The sequence below is a fragment of the Mustelus asterias genome, chromosome 4 (genome assembly GCF_964213995.1).
Source record: "Mustelus asterias chromosome 4, sMusAst1.hap1.1, whole genome shotgun sequence".
NCBI classification, from domain to species: domain Eukaryota; kingdom Metazoa; phylum Chordata; class Chondrichthyes; order Carcharhiniformes; family Triakidae; genus Mustelus; species Mustelus asterias.
In genome coordinates this window covers 146,118,064-146,145,932 of record NC_135804.1, presented here as the reverse complement: position 1 = coordinate 146,145,932, position 27,869 = coordinate 146,118,064, and the positions used below count along the sequence as shown (strand labels likewise).

General features: G+C 39.8%; 1 protein-coding gene across 3 annotated transcripts in view; it reads left to right on the top strand.

The window, feature by feature from the left end:
* Positions 1 to 24,745, top strand: part of abcb7 (ATP-binding cassette, sub-family B (MDR/TAP), member 7) — a 59,362-nt gene extending 34,617 nt beyond the window's left edge. For all 3 annotated transcript variants that reach the window (XM_078211899.1, XM_078211898.1, XM_078211900.1), the window contains 9 exons: positions 98 to 185; positions 1,389 to 1,563; positions 2,272 to 2,429; positions 2,666 to 2,829; positions 7,747 to 7,876; positions 13,381 to 13,552; positions 19,322 to 19,425; positions 20,006 to 20,113; positions 21,634 to 24,745. In XM_078211899.1, the coding sequence (XP_078068025.1) occupies positions 98 to 185; positions 1,389 to 1,563; positions 2,272 to 2,429; positions 2,666 to 2,829; positions 7,747 to 7,876; positions 13,381 to 13,552; positions 19,322 to 19,425; positions 20,006 to 20,113; positions 21,634 to 21,849 (1,315 nt within the window). In that variant the 3' untranslated portion in view covers positions 21,850 to 24,745. The remainder of the gene's footprint in view (positions 1 to 97; positions 186 to 1,388; positions 1,564 to 2,271; positions 2,430 to 2,665; positions 2,830 to 7,746; positions 7,877 to 13,380; positions 13,553 to 19,321; positions 19,426 to 20,005; positions 20,114 to 21,633) is intronic.
* Positions 24,746 to 27,869: the final 3,124 nt, after the last annotated feature.

Genomic DNA, 27,869 nt, shown 5'->3' with positions numbered 1-27,869 from the left:
TACTACAGTAATGTTAAATTTGTTAATTTCACAGTTTCCTTCATGCCTGCCAGTGCCTTTACTCGGTAACTTTGCAATATTAATGTCTCATTTGCAGGACTCGATTCCGAATCAAAATGAATGAGGCTGATAATGATGCAGGCAATGCTGCAATAGACTCACTCCTGAATTATGAGACTGTGAAGGTAAGATGTACTGAATTGTGCGTTTTTACGATTTTGGACAGTCTTGTATTGAAAACAAAAGGAAAATCCAGCTTTAAGATGACACAAATTGGATTGTTATATTCCCCTTTTGTTACAGTTCTCAGTAATGTAGAAGTGTTGTAAAATAATTAACACCTCCAGCATTTCCTCCAGCATTAATAAAACTGTATAAATTGAGTTTGCATTTCATTTGACTTCCTTATGAACTCTGGGCTATTTAATTTGTGTATTTCAAAGTTTGTGATTGTTAGAATGTCCAGAAATAGATATTAAACAAAGTTGGTAAATTCAGTTGTTGCAGAATCTCCAGAATCAGTGACTGTTTTGGATGCAGGAGTTATACAGTGACCTCGCTCTGCAATGTAGGGATTCTGTGAGAGGGTCAACTTTCTTGGGGAAGATGAGAAAATGTTCTGTTAATTTTCTTTGCACCTTTTGCATCTTCAGCCATCGTGTACTACTGGCTGACAAGAAGTGAGCAGGAAATCTCCTGGATGGTCTTAGTTCTTGTCCTTAGTTTTTAGATTGTTGCCAGACTGGTGGATGGAAATGGCTGGTCTTATTGCAATCTATCTTTAACAAATGTTGGTACAGCATTGACCAAAATGAGCCCTCTCTCTGAACAAGGTTCACCAGTAGACCTGTAGCAGGACATCTACACCATTCCACAAACTGCTCTCCTTTAACGATGACAATGCATTGGCTGTAAACCTCTATGACCCTGTAACTAGAGCTCTGGCAGGAAGAGAACATTTGGATTCTGTGCATCAATGTTGAGGAAGAGAAAATTAAACCAGGTTCCTGCTGCCGATTGTTATGCAATGAATTCTAAAGCTGGTCATTGGATGACAAAATTGGTTTTGGCCATGATGCCCCTGTAGTTAAATTGCCCTGTAGCCAATGCACAAGTGAAAAATTTGGAAGGCTATTAGAGACTGACATCCATAACATATCCTGGCAAAGATCCAATGCCTTTGGGAAAAGAACAAAGCAGAAAACCAAAGAATAGGTGAGAGTAACTTTAGTGTACATCATTTGGAAGAGGCATTTCTTTTTGAAGAAAGCCTGTCATAAAGTTATGCTTCTAAATATGTTTCTTGTTTTCTCTAAACGCAAGTTTTTTTTTATTGTTCAAAACCCATTCTAAATTAACATGAGTGCCATGGTTTAAATTTCTCACAGTATTTCAACAATGAGAAATATGAAGCAGAGAAATATGATGGATACTTGAAGACTTATGAAGCTGCATCTCTGAAGACAACCTCAAGTCTTGCAGTACTGAACTTTGGTCAGAATCTTATCTTCAGCTTGGGTCTGACTGGAATCATGTTACTTGCAAGTCAAGGCATCCTCTCAGGTACTTCAGTCAAACTGGCTAATGTATTTAAAGATATATAGCCTGCACTTTTGGATGAGTTGCCCTTTGGCGTAATGTTCTTCCCTTTCCTGTTAGTTAATGTATGATTTGTACAATTCATTGACAATGTGTTGGGTCCAAGCCAATAGCTTCTTGAGTATTTTTGGAGCCGCACTCATCCAAGCAAGTAGAGAGGATTCCATCACACTCCTAACGATGGTGGACAGATTTTTGAAAAGTGAGTTATTCGCCTTGGAATTCCCAGCCTCTGACCTGCTCTTGCAGTCACAGTATTTATATGGCTGGTCCAATTTCGATTCTGATCAATGGTAACCCTCAGGATGTTGATGGTAGAGGACTCGGAGCGAGAGTAATGTCATTAAATGCCTTGGAGATAGGGATGGGTTCTTTCTTGTTGGAGATGGTCAATGCCGAGTGTTTGTGTGGAGTGAATGTTGCGTGTCATTTATCAGCCCAAGCCTGAATGTTGCATTTTGACATGGACTGCTTCAGTATCTGAGGAATTGCAAATGGTACCGAATATTGTGAAATCATCAGTGAACATCCCCATTTCTGCCCAGTTAAATTCACCACCGTTGAGCTGAATAATGCAAACATTGTTATGCACTATTAAGATCATATTCATATTGCTTATATTTCTTCAAGTTGAATTGAATTTAAATCAATATAAAACCCATTCTTTTATAGGTGCGCTAACAGTTGGTGACCTGGTGATGGTAAATGGACTGCTTTTCCAATTGTCTCTTCCCTTAAATTTCCTGGGCACAGTGTATAGAGAGACACGACAGGCGCTAATAGACATGAACACTTTGTTTACCTTGCTGAGTATTGACTCAAAGATCAAGGTAAAGTGATACAGTTCTTGAAAGTCAACAGTATAGTTCTCTTAACTCTCAGCTTTTTAGCCAGAAATTGTGCATGTATTCCATAAATTAATTTGAAAATCTTTAACTTGAAATTGTTTGTTCAGTTTTTATAAATGTTTCGATGGCAAATTGGATGTGTGTCACCTTATGTTTTTAATTTGCCCTGAGTGTTGCTCCTGACTCAGTAAAACAACTTTTTTGGGGGGGCTTTTTAGGATATTGCAAAGGCTCCAGAACTTCAGATTTCTCCTGTGAAATCTACAATCACTTTTGAAGATGTTTGCTTTGAATATATCAATGGTCACAAAGTCCTTGATGGAGTCTCCTTTGAAGTTTCTGCTGGGAAGAAAGTGGCAATTGTCGGTGGCAGTGGTTCTGGGTAGGTGATCATTTACACTGGCAATCTTGGCATTTTAAATTTTTGTTTTTTCAGTTTATTCATCTCTTGAATTTTGAATGCTTTCCTGACATGTGCGCCCCCCCCAGCCTCACTAATGGACAGGAGTTGCTCAGTAATGATCGGTAGTGGGGCCCTTTTTTAACAGACTTCTTGTCTCACTAATACTGCTTAGTTCAATATATCTAAGAAGTTGAACCAGGGACTTCTCTAACCAACGGTAGTCTGTAGCTGCTGCAATTTTTCTTGTTCCTTTTAGTTTTCCTTTCATTTGAAAATCAACCTTTTAAAAATGTTGTTTTGGTTATTCATTTATCAATAGTTGGCCTCTGACCAGCAAAGCATTGGTGATTTCATCTGCTAGCATAGGGGTGTCAGATGTCTACGTCATGTTCTGAATACGTTTTTTTTTAAAAACCCAGACAATTTGGAAGGCCAAACCTACGGTATTTGGCTTCCGCAATTAACTCCATAGAATCCCTACAGTGCAGAAATGGCCATTTGGCCCATTGAACCGGCACAGACAACAATCCCACCCAGGCCCTATCCCTGTAACCCCACATATTTACCCTTCTAGTCCCCTGACACTAAGGGGAAATTTAACATGGCCAATCAACCTATCCCACATACCTTTGGACTGTGGGAGGAAACCAGGGCATCTGGAGGAAACCCACGCAGACATGGGGAGAATGTGTGGAGTTTGCACGGTCACCCAAGGCTAGAATCGAACCTGGGTTCCTGGCGCTGTGATGCAGCAATGCTAACCGCTGTTCCACTGTGCTGCCCTAACTCCATTGATTCCAACCCTCTTCCTGACCATTTTCACAATTTGAACTAAGTCATGCAAAATCCTTGGTATTGTCATCTTTGTAGAAATGAGCTTCAAACTCTATTACCTAGTGTATTAATTTTTACCACCTGAGTATCAATATCCTGCGTCCTTACCTCATTTCTCGTACTATCAAAGTTTTTATTTGTGTTTCTTTCACTTCTTGATCCAATTTCTGTAATTTCCTCCTTGGAAAGTTTCTTTTATCACCTTTCCTGAACTCCCAATGTTTCACAAGCACATAGCATATCTCCTGCTTCGCACTGAGACACTCTTGTCCTTGGGTGCCTCTTTGTTCTTAATCCCTAAAATGCCCTGGTCTTATAATCACTCTAAGAAGTTTAACAACACCAGGTTAAAGTCCAACAGGTTTATTTGGTAGCAAAAGCCACACAAGCTTTCGGAGCTGCAAGCCCCTTCTTCAGGTGAGTGGGAATTCCCACTCACCTGAAGAAGGGGCTTGCAGCTCCGAAAGCTTGTGTGGCTTTTGCTACCAAATAAACCTGTTGGACTTTAACCTGGTGTTGTTAAACTTCTTACTGTGTTTACCCCAGTCCAACGCCGGCATCTCCACCTTATAATCACTCCACAGTTGTTTAACCCTTTGCCTCTGGCCTTTTGTGCACCCCACTGTCTTTGCTCCAAAATTGATGTCAGAATATTCAGCTGCCTTGACCCAACATACTCATTCATTAAACCTTTCTGCCTCGCCACTTCTTTCTCCAGTTTCAAAATCATCTTCAAAGTTTATCTTGTTGACCAAATTCATCCAAAATTTTAGGCTTGAAGGATATCCAGAAACAGTTTAATTTGCCGGGTAATTAATTTACATGAGTAAAAGTAATTCAAAATTTTGAAAATGTGTTCTAAGTAAAGTACTGGTCTACCTATCCCTATCTTGTAAGACTGTACTGAGACAGCAGTGTACTAATGTTCATAAAACAAAGGTTTTTTAAAAAAAATCTGAAACAGAGTTCCCTAATACTGTTAGGCATTATATTGAACCATTTATGTTGTTTTCCTTCAAATGTCAAATAATGTTATGCAAAGCTGTACATTACATAGTCTAATGCACAGAAAAAGACCTCTTGGCCCACTGGTTCACATGAACTCTCTCCTACCTCTTTTTCGAACTCTTATCCGTTCTGTTTGAAGGTCATCGACCTGAAAGGTTTACTGCATTTTCTCTTTCCATGAATGCCGGTCCTGCTGAGAATTTCATTGTTTTTCCGAGCAGCATATCTTTCTATTCCTTTCCCGTCTAACTTAACCAGTTTCCTCTTAAATACATATATGTTGTTTGTCTCAGCTACCCTCTCTGGTAGTGAATTTCATAATCTTGCCACCTCTTGGGGAATTCAGAGAAACCTTCTCTGTGCACTGCAGAGGCCACCCGCAAGAATATTATTAAAATCTATTGCTGCTGGAGAGGCTGAAATCAGCACACTGAGCGAGGGCCACTGTGCAAGCACTGATCTGTCAGTGCCAAGACCGGTGCATGTGCAGTGGCCCTGCACTGACGGCCTCCAGATTGCCGGCCAGCTCAATCTCCTGGCCCCCTCCCCGACCATTCCTGGGCCCATCCCGGCCCGATCGCCAGTCTCTTCTTCTCCCCCCCCCCCCCCCCCCCACCGATTGCCTCCTAGGCCCCGCCCTCCCCATCAGGCACTGCCCCATGCCTGATGGGCAGTGCCAAGGTACGCCCTGGGCATTGGCACTTTACCCTGGGGCAGTGCCAGGGGGCACAGGCTGGCACTGCCAGGGTGTCAATGCCTTTGGGGGGCATCCCCATTCCCCCGGCCCCTGAGCCGTGAATGCCCCCCCCCCCCCCCTTTCACTCCAGTGGGATCTGGCCGCTAGTTCCCTGAAAGTGGGGAGTTACTGTAAACCCCGCTGGAGTGAAATGCTCCCAAAGGCGGGGAAGAGGCTAGCAGGCCCATAAACTTCAGTCTCGGCCTGCTAATTCCATTTAAATCACATGCAAAGTAAGATTAAAATTATTTCCGGGTCTCCCCACCGATTTCCAGGGCAGAGTAGATGCCGCTGGAAATCTGGCACTGGGAGACACTATGCTGCATGCCACCCGCAGTGAGATTCTCCTGGCCTGCTGTGCTAAAATATTGGCGCAGCAGGATGGGAGAATCGCAGCCTTTGACTCTGTCCTCACCCCGTCAAACTCTTCATATTCTTGAAAACCTCTAGCGGTACCCATCATTCTCCTCCTTTTCCAGAGCAGAGTGCCCCAGCCTGGTCAACCTTTCCTAATACAAGTATCCTCACGGTTTGGTATAATTCTAATCTTTTTTGTGCCTTCTCCAGTGCCTCTGTACCCTTTTTTTTTTAATCATATGGAGACCAGAACTGTGCACAATATTTCCAAGTGTGGACCAAGGTTCCATTCAAGCTTAATGGAACTATTCTGATTTTTTTTTAAATCTATTCTACTGGAAGTGAAGCAGAGTGCTTTGTTTGCCTTTTTTTAAATGGGCTTATAACCATGTCATTACTTTTAGCAATCTGTGTAACAGTACACCCTAGATCCTTTTGCTCCTGTCATTTGGACAAAGCAGTCCAGCCAAAAAGCATCACCTCACACTTAACTATATTGACACTTATTTGCAAATTACAGGGCTATTCTCCAAGTTTAAGGCTTGTTTTTTGTTGTATTCTTCCTCCGTATTGACTATGTCCCAAAATGGTGTCACCCGCAGATTTTGAAATCATACTTCTGATTCCCATGTTCAAAACATTTTATGTAAATTGTGAACAGCAGTGGTCAGTGTGGAATGCTCCTTCCTACTTTTTGCCGATCAGAGTAATTACCCATAATTGTTTTCTGTTTTGTAGCTAACTTTCTATCCTCTCTGCTATTTATCCCCTGACTCCACATGCTCTTGCCTTAGTCATAAGTCTATAATGCAGTACCTTGGTGAAAACCTTTTGAAAATCCAAGATGTATCCACTGAACTAGTCTGTTCATCTGTTACTTCAAAAAGTTCAATATAGTTGGTCAATCCCTGTTTTATTTTAATTTTTATAATCAGATGTTCTATTGTATCTTTTAGTCAATAATCCATTATTTATTACACAAATGTTAAGTTAACTTATCTTTAGTTCCCTGGGCTTAGATTCATATATTTTAAAACCGACAGAGAATATTATCCATCTCCCAGTCTTCTGCACTATTCCCTTTTCTAAGTTTTAATATTTAAAGTTTATTTAATAGTGTTGAAAGTAGGCTTCCATTCCAATTGTCCTTGCAAAACGCTGCATTGAAGTTACTGTGAAAATCCCCTAGTCGCCACACTCCGGCACCTGTTCGGGTACACTGAGGGAGAATTTAGAATGGCCAATCCACCTAACCAACACGTCTTTCTTCTATGGGAGGAAACCGGACCACAAGGAGAAAACTCACGCAGATGCCCCCCCAAAGGCATTGACACCCTGGCAGTGCCAGCCTGTGCCCCAGGCACTGCCCCAGGGTAAAGTGCCAACGCCCAGGGGGCACCTTGGAACTGCTCATCGGGCATGAGGCAGTGCCTGATGGGGAGGGCGGGGCCTAGGAGGCAATCGGTGGGGGTGGGGGAAGAGACTGGCGATCGGGCTAGGACGGGCCCAGGGAATGGTCGGAGGGGGCCAGGAGATTGAGCTGGCCATGGAAAACGTGCAGACTCTGCACAGACAGTGACTCAAGCTGGGAATCGAAACTGGGTCCCTGGCGCTGTGAGGCAGCAGAGCTAACCGCTGTGCCACCAGATTTGTGTAATTGTCTGGCTCCAACTATTTAGATGCATGAATGCAATCCATCCGAGGTTTAATTCTCTCAAGTTTGTATTGATTGTCCCCATCACCGCCCCCTTCTGTCTTAAATGTCTTTAACTTCTTTGATCTCTGCTAATATTTAGTCCATCCTGCATGCATCAGTATTTACCAGCGAGACTATCCAATTTATAATTCTATAAAGTCATGGGAAAAAAATCCTCTAATATTGATCATTTAATTTAGTAGATTCATTTCATGTTATGCCAAAAATTTGTCTTATATATTTGTACAAATTTTACATGGTTTAGGAAAAGCACAATAGTGAGGTTGCTGTTCCGTTTCTTCGAACCTCAGAACGGGAACATTTACGTGGCTGGTCAGAATATTAAAGACATCAGTTTGGAAAGCTTGCGCAGAACCATTGGTGTTGTACCACAGGTAAAAATAATTGTCTGCTAATGTTTTTCAGCGTTATTCATTCAGCAAAATGCATTGGGTGATTTAAATGTTTATGTTTAATGCTATTGCGAATATCTAGTTCATGGTTCATATTAAACTATTAGAAATAATGTTTAGTTCTGGGAAGATCATTCTTGTAAAGGCAAGGTAATTAAAGGGTTGGGCTTTAGTAGTTACCAGAAAACCTAAAGAAATGGCAGTTCAGAAGATTATCGATTTTTGTTTAAAGTCAAAATAGAAGAGATAAGAGTTATAAAACATCAAGTGGGCTTCCCACTTAGCTGGAGAAATTGTATATAAGGGGTCATTAGCCCAAAGCAATCTATGTTGTGACAGAAACCAAAAGAGAAAATGCTGGGAAATCTCAGCAGGTCTGGCAGCATCTGTAAGGAGAGAAAAGAGCTGACGCTTCGAGTCCAGGTGACCCTTTGTCAAAGCTAAAGGGCATAGAAAGTGGGAGATGTTTATACTGCCGGGTGAGGGAATGGAAGATGAGTCATAGCCGCAGAAACCAGGGTAAAGGGCTGCTAATGGCAGTGCATAGAGAGAATAAAGGGTGTGAATGGCCAAACTCACAGATAAGTTGGCCCAGACGACCTGCACGGTAAGCAGAGTAAAACCCCAGCTTCATCGACTGCATGGAAGGCAGATGAGGCTTAATCTCAGTTTGAATCTTGAGGAACAAAAACTTGAAGCTTGCCGAGTTTGAATGTAGTGGGAGAATTTACAGTGGACTTCCTAAGTGCCTCGTTGCAAAATAAAGTATCCAGCTGATTAGCTTGGAAGTATTGGAAAAGTAACCAAAATAAGGGACTGAGGCATCCGTAGTCAAGTGATGGTAAATGAAAGTTTTACTTCTGAGAATGACTGGAACTGAGAGAGGTTCTCGAGAGGACCGTGGCAAACTTGTGGATGGCCCCCTGTAGAAGTAAATAACTTGATTGATGTGTCTTAAAAGAGAATTCTGCAGAGGAAGTAGAAAGTAAACCAGAATGCATAACATATAGTTCTAAACCATATTGTTGTGCAAGTCTTTTATGTACAATAAAGTTTTTTTTTAAAAAGTGAAATCTTGTGGCATCGTTCTATTGGCAAGGTATTTGGATTTATTTTTAATCCTAACCCGATTTGATATACATGGACAGTGGTGGGGGGTGAGCACAACTGCCATGCTAAGAATTCACAGAAGAATTGTCATACTCGATGATTAAATAGCATATCATTCATTGCTTTATGAATATTGTCAGCCAAGTTGTTGAATGTTTCTAGTTGCACAGCAATGGTCTGAACGATTCTTGCTTTGGGCTATCCTAACTTCTGAAGCCCAACTTGAAGCTGAATACAACCACAGATGGTAGGCTGCTTTTTTTTTCTGGTTTGGAATAATTTAACTGCATAAATACATTAGTTATGTTGCATTCTTGTGAATTTTGTCTTGCATGCTAATCTTCTGAGGTTTCAAAAATGTGTTGGCTATATGCAACAATTCTTTGATTTAGTGCATCTTTTAGTTAGGAACCATTTTGAAGTCTTGGCCGGGCCACTAGATGGAGTGTTTAAATGCTGCAGGCTTTGTACAGAAGCTTGTCTCTAATGGGCTTTGCCGTTTGAAGAGTTCAGAGATAATGTTGGAAAAGCTAAGACCTGCTTATTGGCTCTTATCATTTCAAATGGTAGCTTCTTTGAACCATTTTGGAATAGCTTTCTACGTTAGAGGTGCTATGTAACTTCAAATTAATTTTGTTTTCAAAAATTTACTTGATAGGTGTGCAATGTCTCCAAGTAGCTTTTTCATTCTGAGCTCGGTGTATCTAACACATTGATTACACTAGGAATCCTGTGATCTGGAAGGTACCCACTTAGTCTCTTGTATGGTACATGACCAGACGGGCCCATATAGTTCGAACTTCCATCACTCGTGTTTGCTGAATTCACTGATTGTGGCAAATAGATTCTTCAAATAATGTCCCTAGGGTGTGAAGGAAATAAACCAGCCAGGATTTCTGTTCCTAATCAGTGTCCAGTGTTTGCTGGAGAAAGCATGGGTGAGGACAGGGTTGAGATTTATGATCAAATATCCTACCAGAATTCATAATGTATTGTTTGCACAATGGCCATTTGGCTTTGCTAAAGGCTTGTTGAAATCTGCGGAGCCATGGCTTAGAAGAGAGAACATTTTCAAGGAAAGAAATAGAGGGGACTACAATTGATTGAAATTTCAATGAGCTATAAGAACCACTCGGAAGAGTACACTTGAATATACCACCATGTCTTTCTCGTCGCTGCTGCTACAAGTGACATAAAATCTGTAGAACGAGCAGCGTATTAAGCAAAAATTGGAAAAACAATTTTAAATTTGAGTAAGTTCTTTATTTCAGGACTTCTTGAAATAGTTTTAAAACTATAAAGGAAGATTGGTATACAAAATGCATTCCATTCTATCCCATTATGGTCTCGGTGGAGGCATTTAAAGAGAAGTATGCATGTCCAGTAATTAACTGAAAGCGCTACAGCACAAGATTGCACATTTTTAATCAAAAACAAACTTTGTGTGTTTTATGTGTGTATATATGTATTAAAGCAAACTCCACTGAATCCAGTTTTACCTCAACCATCATCCCCCAATCTTCCAAGAGTTCCTTTACCTTATGAAATCTGAAAGCTCATTCACTTTTATTGGACCAACCCAAAAATATGTCACAGCCCTTTGACATTCACCTTAATTTCTCCTTCTTGTTCCAGCTATTCTGTGATGTGACATTTCTTAGGAATCCTTCCATTAGTTTTTAGCTGAACGATCCTCCAACTTTTCTTCAAAACGCATGACTGTGGACTGCTTAGCTGAAACTTGGGCTTCACTGCACTCTTGCTTAGACTTGGGGATTTAAATATCAGAAACACCCCTGGTTTCTAATGACCCTTGGTACTGCTGAGTGTCTGTGCAGATGCTGGTCTCACAGCTGATTCTCAGCTCTTGGCAGATGCTTTCTCTCTGCCTGTTCCAAGCTGACTGACTTTCTGCCACAAGGCTGACTGCCTTTCACTGCAAGAACTACTGTAGATTTCTTCCACGAGCTTCAAGCTAAGTAGATCTTCCTGCTGCTTTGCCCCTCTCAAATTCCAAAGCTGCAAACTGAGCTCAATCCCCCACCTGCATTCTGTGCAATGAATGATAAAGTTAGCATTTTCTCGGCTTGATGTGGTTGCTGGGCTAACGTTTATCATCTTTTGCTCTCCAACTCGGACTGCAGCCTACACAAGGACAAAACTGCAACTGGCTTAGTTGAGAAACAACCAGATAAATTAAACACACAAACTTTCTAAACCCCATGGTCCATTTCCATAACAATATAACATAATGTTTCAAACAGAAATGATTTTTTTTACCTCCAGAACAAATATTTGATTATATGATTCATTTTGAAAAGTTTATATCTCTATTGGAGTTTTATAACCCTCTTTCCCAAAATTGCTGACCCCATCAAGAAACGCTCTTCTTTATGAGTTTTTAAACTTTTTTTTAACTGGGAACTATGTAAATAATTTAAATCTTTTGTTGATATGTGTAGACCTTCTGGCTCCATTTAAGCTTAGAGGTGGGTCATCTATTGTTCAGTATTTTACCCTTCTACTTCTGACTTGGTAAGATAAACCATTGGTTAGCTTGTAACTGTAATTAACCCAAGTTTCTTTGATTTTCATTTATTCTGAGGTTGTTTATCGGTTTCTCAGACATTGCCATTTATCTTGCATTTAACTTTTAGTTTTAGTAACTTCCAAAACACATGCATTATGAACTAGATATTTGCAACAATCCTTTCTCAGTAAGCACTTTCGAACTACTGCAGGAGTAAACCAAAGCTGTCTTGTACGTGAATTAGTGTATACGTCCTGATCAATTTATTTTGTCTTTCACCCCACTGGGTATCCAAAAGGCTTTCTGTTTAGACAACAAAGTGCTTCCTTTGACCTCCATATATGGTTCATTGTATAACTCAGTAAGAGTTTTAACATCACCAGGTTAAAGTCCAACAGGTTTATTTGGTAGCAAATACCATTAGCTTTCGGAGCGTTGCTCCTTCGTCAGATGGAGTGGAAATCTGCTCTCAAACAGGGCACAGAGACACAAAATCAAGTTACTTGATTTTGTGTCTCTGTGCCCTGTTTGAGAGCAGATTTCCGCTCCATCTGGCAAAGGAGCAGCGCTCCAAAAGCTAATGGTATTTGCTACCAAATAAACCTGTTGGACTTTAACCTGATGTTGTTAAAACTCTTACTGTGTTTACCCCAGTCCAACGCCGGCATCTCCACATCATTGTATAACTGCCATGGGACATATACACAGAAGGAGCACACTTGAAATGTGTGTGTGTGTGTGTATTATTATATATGCAAAAGCTAGATGCAATGGAACACTACACAATTTGCAACGGTTATGAGTTACAAGTTTGGGTCTGTGTTGGATGTATATTGCATGTATTTGTTTAGTATTTCTGATAAAACCAAATGACAAAATTAGATGCTCATTAAATGAAAATAAACAACAATCGGCATTTCGGAGATTAATATTGATGGCACTATCTAAAATGAGTGCAAAAATTAGTATTTCTCATTGTGCCTGAGTGCAGAGACCATTTTGATTGGTTGTTTCCTGGTAGTCACATGAGGTCAAAGACAGCGTATGTTTAGTGTGTTTTCTGTTTTAATAGTTGAAGGTTAATAGCTGTTGGAGATTAAATATTCAGTGAGGCATTTCTATCTATTTTATCGCACATGAATTTCATTAGTTTATAGTCATACATGTTTAATACATAAAAATGCATAATAATATTCATTAGTAACTGAAACGTAGCGCCAATCCTCATCAAGTGAAAACTCTTGTGTAACCTCTTGTGGCTTTATGCTTTATAGGGAGCCAAATGGTATTTTAAGAATTATTTATTTGTTTCTGTTGCAATTAATTCAGAAATTAGCTATAGCTCTTTGGGCTAAAGAGATCAAGGAATATGGGAGGAAGGGGAGATCATGAGATTGAATTTCATGATCAGCCATGATTAAGATGAATGATGGAGCAGGCTCGAAGGGCCGAATGGCCTACTCTTGCTCCCAGTTTCTATGTTTCTATCTGCTTGCTGCTGCATGGATTTCTCCAATGCATCTACCTGACAACATTCCTGAAAAATGCAGTGGAGACTATGCCAAATGGTCTCTTAGCAGAGAATGAGGAGAAAAGTTTATATGACCTGGTCAAACATTCCTTCCTATTTGCAGAAATAGTGAACCCCAATATATATTATTTCTAAAATGTATTTTTGGAGATCAAGGAATCACTGAAAACAATGAACACTTGAAGTTAATTTGGGTAGGGAGAGATGGAGATGTTTATGGTTATTTGTGTTATGCTCGTGATACAAATGTATTTAACTATCATTCAGTAGTTATGTACATTTGGATTTATATTGCTTTTTTCCATTGATTTCTAGGATGCAGTCCTGTTCCACAACACCATCTTTTACAATCTTCAGTATGGGAACATTAACGCAACGTTGGAAGAAGTGTATAATGTGTCTAGGCTTGCTGGCCTTCATGACTCCATTCTCAGGATGCCTAATGGTTATAACACTCAGGTTGGTGAACGTGGACTAAAGCTTTCAGGTGAGTTAAAGGAAAACTGGAAATTGTGATTGGAGTGCGTAATCTTGTGCTTGAGTTAAATTGCTGTTAATACTTGTAGCAGTGCATTGGTGATTTGTTGAATATGCTTTCTGAACTCATGTTCAGCCAGGCCAGTAGGTGGGGCTCCCTACCAGCATGACAACTTGAATTGGCTGTCATATATATGTGGAAGTATTGCTACTTTTGACTGACTAATAATTGGGAACCATATTATTCCAGCTTCCATTGGGCATAGCTGTCATCATAAGTGGTGATGAATAGCTAGAAAAGAATAAATGGGTGAGGTTGGAAAAATAGTGGGCCAGCAGTTGAATTGGATACCAAGGGTTAAGTCATTTTGAATTTTTCTGTCGGTTATGTTCAAATAAATGTGTTTGCAGCCATGGCAATGTGAAGTATAGATTGATTGCTGCCAGCTCTGGTTCATGCTGTGAAGCTACTGCTTTCTGCTCCTAGTGTGCAATCCAACTGAACCCTGAGTAGCTTTTGAAGCCACTTTGGTTGCATACTTGAGAACAGCTCCCCAAAACTGGAGTTTGATTGTGACCTCGCCTCAGAGTTAAGCTGTCATTTTGGCATCTCTGAACCAGGAATCACTTTGCATAATATGTCGATTTAGACAAACTGCCAGTAGAATCTGTACTGCCGGCTGATTTTAAAGTTCATTTATTAGTGTCACAAGTAAGGCTCACATTAACACTGCAATGAAGTTATTGTGAAATTCCCCTAGTCGCCACACTCCGGTGCCTGTTCGGGTCAATGCACCTAACCAGCACGTCTTTCAAACTGTGAGAGAAGATGTGTAGTATTTAGAACTGTTTAACTGCATTCAAAAAAGTCGAGAATTTGAATTTATGTATTTACGAATGTATTTTGGGAAGCTATGTCATCATTGGCGAATTGAAGGAAGTTGAGTTAGCTTTTTTCCAATTTTTTTCCTTCCTGCTTGACACTGTTTTTCTTCTTGGTAGTATTGTAAATGATGAAGGGGACAGTGTAGAATAGAACTTCAAAAGGACAAGATGGTGGAGTGAGCAGATAGGAGGCAGATGAAGTTCAATGTGGAGAAGTTTGAGGTGATGCATTTTGGTAGGAAGAACATGGAGAGACTATTCTTAAAAGGGATGCAGAAGCAGAAGGAGCTGGGTGTATAGAGCAGGACAGGTGGAGAGAGCAGTTAATAAAACATGGTATCCTGAGTTTTATTAATAGGGGCATAGAGTACAAGAGCATGGAGATTATGCTGAATTTATACAAGTCACTAGTTACATCTCTGCTGGAATATTGTGTACAGTTCTGGGCACCAGACCATAGGAAGGAAGTGAACGCATTGGAGACAGTACAGAAGAGGTTTACAAGCATGGTGCCAGGAATGAAAAACTTCAGTTATGTGGATAGATTGGAGAAGTTGGGACTGTTAGAGAGAAGAAGGTTAAGAGGAGATTTGATAGAGATGTTCAAAATCATGAAGGGGCTGGACAGTAAGGAGGATCAAAAATGAGGGGGATCAGATTTAGTGATTTGCAAAAGAAGCAAATGTGGTGTGAGAAAAAGCTTTTCACATGACGACTGGCTTGGGTCTGGAAATGTGGTGGCGGCAGGTTTAATCGAGGTGCTCCAGGGACATTAGATGATTATTTGAATAGAAAAAACATGCAGGGGTATGGGGGTGGAAGCAGGGGGATGGCACTAAGTCATGATGCTCGTTTGGCAAGCCAGTATAGACACAATGGGCCAAATGGCATCCTTCTGCACCATAACTCTGATATCTCTTCTACCCTTCCCAACCCCAGTGCAAGTGCTATTAGATAATTGACAAGATTTTTAAGCTCAACATTCCAAATAAACTTTAGAACTCCTATAGAAAAGGTTGGTTAACTAATTAAACCTATTAAAAACATGGAAATATGTTTGTGCTGGGGAGGAGATGGCCTTTCTGATTTGATAGTTTTCCAATTTCAGAAAGATCTTTTTGTATAAATGTTATATCAACTAATTTCAGTATTTGTGAAATTTGTAGCAGCCACAACTTGCTAATATTTATCAGTCACCCACATTGCTGTGGATCTAGAGTCACATATAGGCCAGAACAGATAAGGATGACAGGTTTCCTTCCCTAAAGGACATGAGTGAACCAGGTGGGTTTTTCCGACAATGGTTTCATTAGACTTTTAATTCCAGGTTTGTTTTTTGAATTCAAATTTCACCATTCTGGCCTGGTGAAATTCAGTCCCAGGTCCCCAGAGCATTGCCCTGTGTCTCTGGATTACTAGTCCAGCGCGTGTACAATTATGCCACTGCCTTCCCTTTTTTTGTGCAATAAAACCATGCAGTGCAGAAGGAGGCCAATCGAACCACCGAGTCTGCACCAACTACAATCCCACCCAGACCCTATCCCCACAACCCCATGCATTTACCCTAGCTAGTCTCCTAACACGAAGGGGCAATTTAGCACGGCCAGTCCACCTAACCTGCACATCTTCGGACTGTGGCAGGAAATCGGAGCACCCGGAGGAAACCCACACAGACATGGGGAGGACGTGCAAACTCCACGCAGACAGTTACCCAGGCTGGGAATTGAACCCAGGTCCCTGGTGCTGTCGGGCAGCAATGCTAACCACTGCTACAGTGCTGCCCAATAGTATTTTAATATGTTTAGTGAAAATGTGAATACAAGATGCTGATCCCAGTCATTTTCTTATTTGGAATCTTTTGCACTTGGATACAAATCAGGTCATAAAAACTACCTCAGATGCATTATTTTTATGAAAGCTTAAATTAAACCAGGAAAAGTGCAGTTCAACATGTAGCTTCACACTGCCAAATGTAATGTGATGCCTTGTTTTCTTTAAATGAAAAGGCAATTGTAACCATATTGTCTTTTTACTCATCTCTTTACACAATCAACTGTTGTATTTATTGTACCTGATGATGTGGGAAAGCATTACACTTCAAATTGTCACAGGAAATCTCTCCTACATTAAGCAGTGACTACACTTCAAAAGTATTTAATTGACTGCAAAGCACTTTGCGACATCCAGTGGTCATGAAAGGTGTTTTTTAAAGTTTATTAGTGTCACAGGTAGGTCTACATTAACACTGCAATGACGTTACTGTGAAAATCCCCTAGTCACCACAGTCCGGCGCTTGTTCAGGTACACTGAGGGAGAATTCAGCATGGCCAATGCACCTAACCAGCATGCCTTTCGGACTGTGGGAGGAAACCGGAGCACCCGAAGGAAACCCACGCAGACACGGGGAGAATGTGCAGACCCCACACTGACAGTGACCCAAGCCAGGAATCGAACCCAGTTCCCTAGTGCTGTGAGGCAGCAGTGCTAACCACTGTGCCACCCCTTGCTATAGAAAAGTAAGCCTTTTCTGTCTCAAGTGTGCTGGATTTGCAAAATGTCAGTGACATGTGCAAAAGTGTTCATTAACCAAACATTTTTAACTGTCTCAAATATATTCATAAAATAAATCACTATTTTACCTTAAACTGACTACAACTTTCTTATCTGACGATTTGAAACTCGAGGCCATTTGCAGAATTTGGTTCATTCAAGCATTCCTGGGCTTTAGTTTCATAAACCCCAATCTCAGTGCCACTACAAAATGGCTCCTATCTTGCTGCAGGATCAAAAATAGCTAAATGTGTATTACTGGAACTTGTGAAAACCATTCAGATGGATGGTAAGATTTACAGGAGAGCAAAAATTGAAAAGAGCAGACTTGCATGAACAACGATTCTAGACAAGAAATAAATAAAATGGAAAAAAGCAGGATCTTTTTTTCATCAGCATTACCTTGTGCGAGCCGAAATTGTTTCTTTAAAAACTGGATCTCTTGTCCTTTACTCAATATTACACTCACCTAACATAGACCCCAAATAACAATTAATTGCAATGAATTTGCTCTCCTTGCTGAAGCACAGGTTGGGCCCACAGTAGAGTACAGAAAATGTTTATCTTCATTTCTCAATAAACAGGGCGGCACAGTAGCACAGTGGTTAGCACTGCTGCTTCACAGCTCCAGGGACCTGGGTTCGATTCCCGGCTTGGCTCACTGTCTGTGTGGAGTTTGCACATTCTCCTCGTGTCTGCGTGGGTTTCCTCCGGGTGCTCCGGTTTCCTCCCACAGTCCAAAGATGTGCGGGTTAGGTTGATTGGCCATGTTAAAATTGCCCCTTAGTGTCCTGAGATGCGTAGGTTAGAGGGATTAGCGGGTAAATGTGTAGGGATATGGGGGTAGGGCCTGGGTGGGATTGTGGTCGGTGCAGACTCGATGGGCCAGATGGCCCCTCTCTGCACTGTAGGGTTTCTATGATTCTAGATTCATAGAATCAGCAGAACCATTTTGTGTTCTTCAGTAGTCTGAATGTCTTGGATTGACCATTTTTCCTCCAAATTATCTAATTCATCCAGAATATGTGACTCCAAGACAAACTCAATTTACAAGATAATGGTTAGAATGCGAGTCTTTACAGGTAATCAAGTCTTAAAGGTACAGACAATGTGAGTGGAGAGAGGGTTAAGCACAGGTTAAAGACTTGCATTCCAACCATTATGTTGTGTCTTTATATGCCCTGCTTGCGAACAGAACTCCCACTTACCTGACAAAGGAGCAGCACTCCGAAAGCTCGTGGCATTTGCAACCAAATAAACCTGATTGACATTAACCTGGTGTTGTGAGACTTCTTACTGTGTTTACCCCAGTCCAATGCCGGCATCTCCACATCATGACTTCCTAATCAACCCACATTTTTCCATGTGATTTAATTCTATCCTAATAATTGTTTCTAGAAACCTGCCCACTATTGAGGTTAAACTGACTGGTCTGTGATTGCTGGGGTTATCCTTACAACCATTTGTAAATGAGGGCATAACACTTGCAATTCTCCAGTCCTCTGGCACCTCCCTGGTATCTAGAAAAGACTGGAAGAGATTATGGCCAGTGCCCCTGCGATTGATATCTCCCTTGATACCAAGCAATGGAGTATAGCCTATATTCTTCCCTTGAACACTTCACATTTCCAACTTTGACACTTGAAAACAATAGGAAGTAGTGTTTGGTATGCTGAACTCTTTGGTAATATTTTAATCATACCCTGCCAACCATTGAGAGAAACCTTTATTTCCAAAGCAAATGCTATGGATGCTGCAATCTGAAATTGTAACAGAAAATACGCCAAATACTCAGCAGCTCTGGCAGGAACTGTGGAGAGGAAAACCAGCTTGCCATTTCAGATTGATAATCTTTTATCAGAAACCTTTATTTGCTTGATTATGATCAATAACTCTGCTTAGTTCTTTCAGTTGAAGCAGCGCTCTCAATTTCAAACCCTAGCCATTTACACCATAAAGTCTACCAGGTTAAAAATGCCAATTTTGTTAGTGTTGGGTGATACATTGCTGTATATGTAAAACACTACATCCTTGTCATTCCTTTCTTAGTCCAATCTGGGGATCCAGTGACATTGTTCACAATGCAGCATAAATCCATGCTGATTGTAACTGATAAGAATGGTAAATTATTTTGTAAAGTAGTTTAACCTTCAGCACATTAAAATGTGGCATTATATGAAACCAACGGGGAATATGATGACATTTCATAGTCTTTTAACTTTTTATTCATTTTTTTTCTCTTTCTCCAACCTTGTGCATAATGCTTGTGGAAGAACTGAACCATTGTAAATGGACCTTTTGTCATTCATACCCTGAGGTAAATGTAAACCGATGTTTCTTTCAGGAGGAGAAAAGCAGAGAGTTGCAATTGCTAGGGCAATTCTGAAAAACCCTCCAATTATCTTGTATGATGAAGCTACATCATCTTTGGATTCCATTACTGAAGAGGTATGCCTTTGTTTCTGGTCAAATGTCGCTCTAAAACAAAATCACTGCTCCCCAGTTACAGCACATTTCAACTCCACAGTATTTGAATCAAATGTCCATTTTAGCACAGTGGGGTAGCATCCCCACCTCCTGGAGTAGAATTTCTGGGTTAAGTCCAGTACCAGGACTTGTTAATGCAGTTCAATGGGCTGATAATCAGCTCGGGAATCCTTCCACCACTTCTACTATTCCTCAAAGGGAAAAAAGTGCGTGTGTGAGTCTGTGTGCGTGCATGTGTCCGTGCCTATGTGTATGTGTGTGTGTGCGCGCATGTATAGATAAGCTAAAAATAAGCTTTACAATATTGAAAATAATATTGAAAATATTGTAAATCAACATCAGGAGTAAATGACATAAGCTAAAAATAAGCTTTACAATATTGAAAATAATATTGAAAATATTGTAAATCAACATCAGGAGTAAATGACAAATAAATTTAAACTTCTCCATTTTATTACAGATGTATAGATTTCATAGTTAGTCTTTGGTTTTCAACTGTCTTTACAATGTTAAGGGATTAAATTTCTGCTCTTCTCCACAGAATATTCTCAGTGCAATGAAAGACTTGGTGCACCAGCGTACATCTGTGTTCATCGCTCATAGGCTCACTACAATTGTTGATGCAGATGAAATACTGGTTCTGGATAAGGTAGGGAAACAACCATTTTAGAATATTTCCCATAACTAAATTATCTTTGAGTAGAGTTGCTCACAAATACCAAGAGGATCTTTGTAATGCTACACAATATGATGGGACATTCCTTATTTCAAGTGACTGTCCAGCAGCCTGACTGAAAGGCTACCCAGAGGAAGAGGAGGGGAAACCACTACAGGAATGACTTACAGGTCCATTAAAACAATTGAACCTGCAGTTTTAATAAAGCCTTTAGTACCTGTTTGATGCTTGCGTAGTCTCGCTTCCTTTACTCTTTCTCACTATGAATTCCAGCTCTGGCAACATCCCATGGTTTGCAGGCTGTGAATCTTAGATCTGTCAAGCTGTGAAGGAGGCAGACTGAAAGTGGCCACCTGTGGCCACAGTATGAGTGAATACCATTGCCCTACAGTGTTTTTTAAAAAAGTATACTCGGGTTTCTTTTTACATTTCCTTTTTTTTTGCAGGTACCTTCAGAGGCTATGGCACCTGCTGTGTAGTGTCACTTAGCTAAAATGGTCACGTTAATTTTCATAATATCAACTAATGTATTTATATTTGGATTTTGTGCACTTTGGTTATAGGGTGCTATAATACTTTTATGTGCATCATTTGCAAATATATTCTGAATAATGATTATTGATTTTCATTATAGCACTCATTTCCTTGTCAACTGACATAAAATTGAGTTTGGGGGCTTTTTCAGTCAGAACTTGACTGTATCGGGATGAGTTAGGAGAGAAGTGAGCTCATATTAAAGGTTACCATGCTTCATACTATCCAGAGGAAGAGGAGGAGAAACAACTACAGGAATGACATAAAATTATGGAACGTGCAGTTTTAATAAAGCCTTTAGTACCTGTTTGATGCTTGGATAGTCTTGCTTCATATAGTTTGATGTCCTGTCAATCCCAATTCCTCTGAAATGGATCTTGCTCATAGAGGAAGCTTTCATGTGATGGTTTTCTGGGATTCTAATACAATCTCTAAATGCCCAAATATTAAAGTTTGTTTATTAGTGGCACAAGTAGGCTTACATTAACACTGCAATGGAGTTACAGTGAAAGTCACATAGTCGCCACACTCCGGCGAGAGGGAGAATTTAGCATGGCCAATGCGCCTAACCAGCGGATCTTTCAAACCGCGGGAGGAAACCCATGCAAACACGGGGAGAACGTGCAGACTCCGCACAGATAGTAATCCAGGCCGGAAATTGAACCCAGGTCCCTAGCGCTGTGAGGCAGCAGTACTAACCACTGCGCCACACTTCAAATAAGGAAATTGGTATTTGAAACCTGCTAAGTACATAGTCATACTTTTTACTGTAAATTAATTCCAGTAATTTATGGCTTCATTTAAACAAAAATATAGATCCAGTGGAGGAATCTAACTTTAAATTGTTTACGTAACAGGTTTGCATCAATTGATCCTTAGTCATACCTGATTAGAAGTTGTTCATTTAAGGTCAATACAATGCTTCTGGTATTTTTCTGATTCCTTGTAATTCGCTACAGGGCAAGATAGCAGAGCGTGGAACCCATCAAACTCTCCTAAATAATCCCAACAGTCTCTACTCTGAACTCTGGCACACCCAAAATAGTAGAATATTCAACACACATTCCTCCAGTCAAGAAGAAAAGAAGGAATTGTCATCCAAGGAAGAGGAAAGGAGAAAACTATCAGAAGAAATTCTGAACAGTGTTAAAGGTTGTGGAAACTGCTCTTGTTAAAACTTCTTAGAACTTTTGTACTGGACATTAAACTCTGCTGACAATTTGCACTGGAAATATCATTAGATGCTAATGCACAGGTAGACCATTTTGAATAGGACAGCTGATGAAACTACTCTTTTTAGGGAAGGATTTTATTTTTTTATGGTAAAATGGTTGAATATTTTTGATTGGTAACCCTAATGTGTTGAAAGACCTTTCGTGGAACAGCAAATCAAAATCTCATTTAGAGATGGATCATTGTGGGTAGCATCCATACATTTTTCTAAATATTAACGAGGCAGGTGTGCGTTACTGGTGAATTGCTGCAATGTAGTGGTTAACCAATACTGTATCAGTATTAGCATGAACCACCTCAGGAATTGTCAGGTGAAGCTAAACCTTTGTTTGATTTTTCAATGAGTATGTTCTGGACTGAGAAGTAGATTTATTACAGTCCGTACAGGGGTAAACACTTGGGTACTATGGCCTTCTTACCTATCATAGTTTTTAATTGGGACAGTACTTGGGATACCAGAATGAACAGAGGAACTAACTTGGGAATGAGGCAAAGCTGAACACAAAAACAACATTTACCAATAATGCACATTTTGAACTTTGTTCGCTGCCATATTGATACCTCGAATGATTTAACCGAGGCACGCTAATTTCTTAATTAATCTGAGATGTGCCAATGTTTAATGAAAGGCCATCTGTATTTAAAAAGGTTGTAAAAGTATCTCTTTTTCCTTGGCTTATCTGTTCAACTGTATTGCCTTGATGTATTTGTCATCCTGTTCATTGAACATCCAAACTTCTATAAAATCTGTTTTTGTCAGACATCCAGTTCTACTTTGTTATCCTTCACATTAAACCCCTGTATCACCTTTAATTGGGAATGAAGGCAGAGCTGTGTGGTTAAAATATGCAATTAAGGATGTCTGAGATTTTTTTTATCTCCACCCTGCCCTCCCTTCCTCCCTATTTTTGTACCTCACAGAGAAGGTTTTGTCTCTGTCAGCTCTCCCCAGGCAACCCTTTGAGAGTCCACGACCTTGGCATGTCGAGAAACTTTAGTGTAGTCTGGAGGTTTAGCACTCTGTAATATAACCCACCTTGGCACTAATCTCCTCTGCACTGGGCAACTAACAACCGCCTTTAAAGTTATGGTCATGAGAAAAAGGCGACATGTATTTTGTGATCATCGGTAGTCTGAGATGGTGTGGATTTATTTTGCGGTCTTGGGGAAGTTTAAATGTACCAAAACCCCATTGTATTAATCTGTAAGAATTAAAACTAAGCAATCTGTTCTGAAACTGTCAAGTTTTTCTTTTCATATTTCTGTTTCTACAGAGTATTATACAATCTTTTTATTCTCCTGTAATTGAGATAATGTTTTTAAACTTGCTGTAATGGATTTAAACTAAATGGCACAGTTTATCTGGCAATCTGGTCCCCAGACAGATAGGAATATTAAGTTGTGGTGCGCACATGATTTCACTGATTTGTTTCCTTTTTCAGCACTGTTATCAAATGTTGACTCAAAATAATTGCTTCTTTCCCTCCTATAAAATGTATTTGAGTTGTGCCTTTGCTGTTGTCTTTCTATGGTGGGGTACGTTGCTGTACTATTGTATCCAGATCGCTGCTTAGTCCATTGTATTATACTAGTTTGCACCTCTGAGCACAAGTTAAGGTGTGCGTGTACTGAGCCAAAACTAGGCAAGGTCAAGCTTGGGATTGCTGTTTGGAGAGGATATTCATTTAGTTCTGCAGGCCTTGTGGTACAAGGTTATTTTGTAAGTGCTGTAAGATCTATGAGTGCCTAACTGTCTTCACTCATTTGGCTTTGGCTGTAACTGATTTTTGTTCAGCAAAAGAAAATTACATTGGTTCACCTTTCAATTTTTTTTATTGTTCCTGTTCGTTAATATTGAGATTAACATGTCTAATATCTGTTGCAATGTACATTTACTTGACCTTTTAGTTATGTAACCAGGCCTGTAAACTAACATACAGTGCTCTAGGTGCAGGCAGCAATTTACACCTCTAAATTGACACACACACACAATCATGAAAATTTAAACACTTGTTGCGGTTACTCCAGAATTGATGTAATCCAATAGTGTTTTGAAATCTGCACACTTGTGCAGACTTTCCTAGGTATTTTTACTTCCACTCTTACAAAGTCACATTTACTATCTCAAATCTTTTCTAAACACATTTTAAACATTTAAATTAATGGTATGGGTGCCTCAGTAATTTGAATCCAAATACCTCATCAGATATGGTTTGATTCCAGTTGTAAGCCTAACTTGCTTATGACTTTTATTTGTGAGCTATCTGACCCTTTCACTTGTGGAAAATTAACCGATCTTGTAAACATGCTAAATGATTTTATTTCTAACGACACTTGGTCGATTTTGTGAACAGATTCGCTTAAAACTGATGCAGCTATACAGAAACTACATTTGCCCCTTTTTAAGTATCAAACTTGATCTGATGTATAAATCTTTAAATATATTTATTTGTAAGATGTGATTGTATAACGAGTGTAAAGCCAATATCCAAACACCTGTCATAATTGGATAAATACTAAGTACAAATGTATTTATTTCTGCAAACTATGCTATATTTTCATTCTACTTGATTGAAAATAGGAACAGGAGATGAAGGATGTATTTACATGTGTACTAGGGTTCCATGATCACTTGATCAAAGTGGTGAAATGTTTAGCGTTCTTTTACTTGTAAACCATTTAAAAGTTTACCCAGTATTCTTCGTCAAAGCCTGAATGCTGTTTATGGGTCTTTTTTTTAAGCAACCAGTTATGTTTTCAAAGTCTATTTCACCTGTAAATCCTGGAATGTGTTTGCAGAATTGGTCGGGCCAAATAAAATCTTGACCGTATCCATCGAATTTACTGTGTCTTGTATTTCACCAACTTTGCAACTATCCTCCTCTTCCTAATGGGCACAAAGTATACTTAAGTTTTCAACTTCACAGACTTCGGGTTGCATAAGAAAGAAATGCCTCACTTTTAACAAGTCAGTAGAGCAGCAGTAATATCAACAAATAAATCGGTTAAAAATCACTTTAAATTAAACTTGTAAGCTTTCTGAACAAAATAACGTTTAAAGTTTATTATTGTCACAAGTAGGCTTACATTAACACTGCAATGAAGTTACTGTGAAAATCCCCTAGTCGCTACACTCCAGTGCCTGTTCGGACACACTTGAGGGAGAACTTAGCACGGCCAATGCACCTAACCCACATGTCTTTCGACTGTGGGAGGAAACCGGAGCACCTGGAGGAAACTCTCACAGACACAGGAAGAACATGCAAAGTCCACACAGGCAGTGACCCAAGCCAGGAATCGAACCTGGGTCCCTGACACTGAGGCAGCAGTGACAACCACTGTGCTACCATGCCACCCAGAGTACATGGATGGAGTATGTCAGTAAGATTTTATATTTTTGCATTTGAAGCTAGCCGCAAGTTACTGTCATTTTGGAAATTTATCATAGAGCAATATTATTGTATAATACTGCATTTTGTTACATGTTCAGGTGTATGTCATGCAAATAGCAAATGACCAAACTTATTACATTGGTTTTAAGGTTGCCTGGTTTTTTAAATCTTGCTCATCGTGCCTAATTATCAAACATGCACAATAACATTGAACCTTTTTCATAGTATTTGGTAGCCAGCCCTCCTCTGCCTCAAAGGGAGTCAGATGGATCCTGTTGAACATGGATACAGTAGCATAATGGTTATGTTAATGGACTTTAATCCAGAGGGCTAATGATTTGAATACCTGAGTTCAAATTCCACCCTGCAGCTGAGGGATTTGTATTCAATTAATTAAATAAGCCTGGAACGAAATGCTAGTATCAATTACGATCAAGAAACTATCGAAATGTCTCGTAAAACTGACCTGGATCAGTAATGTTCCTTTTGGAGGGGAAATCTGCCATCCCTGCTCTTGTCTGACCTATATGTGATTTCAGACCCACAGGGGATGTGGCTGTCTCTTAACTTGCCACTGAAGTGGTCCAGCAAGCCACTTCTTTGTTTAAAAAAAAAAGAATCTCCGCCACCACCAACTCGAGGACATTTAGGGAACAGAAATTGTCCATGTCCCCCTAATGAATAACAAAAAGGAACAATTAGCTGTTAATATTTGGGGCTTTTAGACAAATCAACTGAATCAATTTTCAACAAAATAAAGAGCACAAGTAAATTTTAAAAGAATTTATTAGTTCGAGGAAAAATCCAAGGCTCATTTTAGCAGGGTCAGAAAGAAGTAAGATTAATGTGATGCAAGACTTCAAACACCCCATGTATTTGTGAAACATGCAAGTCTAAATTTAATTACTGTGCAAAATACATTTTTCATTGTGTTTTAGGTACTTTAAAACACTTACATGCATTAACTGTAAATTGATAATTCAACCCAGGACTTAATACAAGAATGGAATAAACAAATCTTGGTCTCCTTGGGATTGCTGGCAGAAGATTCTGTTCTCTGAAGAACTAGCAGTTTCATCAATCTAAATAATTAAAGTCTTGCAATAGGTTTATGGCATCTATTAACACTATTAACTCTTAATGTAGATGGCAGAATGATGAACAGCTGCAATCTGAATGCAAAAACAAGAGAAAAACAAAAGTAAAACCAAATTTACGCACAAGGCATCAACCTAAAATGTTGACTTTCTCCACAGATGCTGCCAGACCTGAGTGTTCTAAGCATTTTCTGTCTTTTTAAAAAAATCTGAATTCCAGCAAATGTTTTTATGTTGTTACACCAAGATGGAAGTGGAATGAGCGAAGGATAGAACATTGCACTTAGGGAGAAGGAAAGGGTGCAGAATATACCTATGTATTCTATGAACAGTGTGATTTGCCTGTGTATTACACAAGAAACAATTTTCATTGTTTCCTGGAACATGTGAAAATAATAAATTAAGAATGTTCAGTCAGAAACTGGGAAGGCAACACAGGAGGCTGGTGTGATTGATTACATTATATGGTGCCAGACCTCAAAGGTACAGATGAGCCCCATATTCTCTCTCATTAAGGTCACTCTGGCACAGATAAGATAGTCATGATGTGGAGATGCTTTAACCTGGTGTTGTTAAACTTCTTACAGATAAGATAGACAATGAGTGATCCCCAAAAATCTCATCGAGGGAACAAGTAGTGGATCTCCAAAAGATAGCTTTGGAAAATGCAGAAAAGGAAACTGGTGAAACTAGCAAGAGGTTGGTGGAGTAAAGGGAGAAATCAGTTGCATGAATCAATCTTGGACACTAGGGGCTCCGTAACCACAAAGTGAAACATTGGGGGTTATTCTTTGACCTTGCCACGCCTGGCGCAGATCGCACTGGTCCCAGAGAATAAAGCACAAGTTTAAAAATCAATTTTGTGCCCGGTGCCAGTTTGTGAGCCTCCTGGTTTAAGGGCCCCTGACAGTAGCTGCACTGTAGCACAGGGTATAAATCAAGAAATGATGAGAGCTTGTATACAATAATCATGGAGAGATTACCTGCACCTTATTTCCTGCATCCGAGGGTTTTATAGGAAGTGGCTGCAGAGATAGTGAACGTATTGGCTTCCAAAATTCTGGAAAGGACCTAACAGATTTTAAAACTGCAGATATAACACCACTGTTCAAGAAAGGGAGGCTGGAATCCGGAAACTATAGACCAGTAAGTCTGGTATCTGCATTGGAAGCAGTCCAGGGAAGGTTCACCGGCTCATTCCCTGAATGAAAAGATTTGTCTTATGAGAAAAGATTAAGCTAGTTGGGCCTGTATCGAGTGGAATTTCGAAGAATGAGAGGTGATTTTGTTAAAACATGAGATCCTGAGGGGGCTTGACAGAGTGGATGCTAAAAGAATGTTTACCCTTGATGCAAAGACCAGAACTAGCCACACAGATTACATATAAATGATATCCCATTTAAGATAGACATAGGGAGAATTGATTTTCTCAAAGGGTTATTAGTCTATGCAATTACCTTCCACAGACAGCAG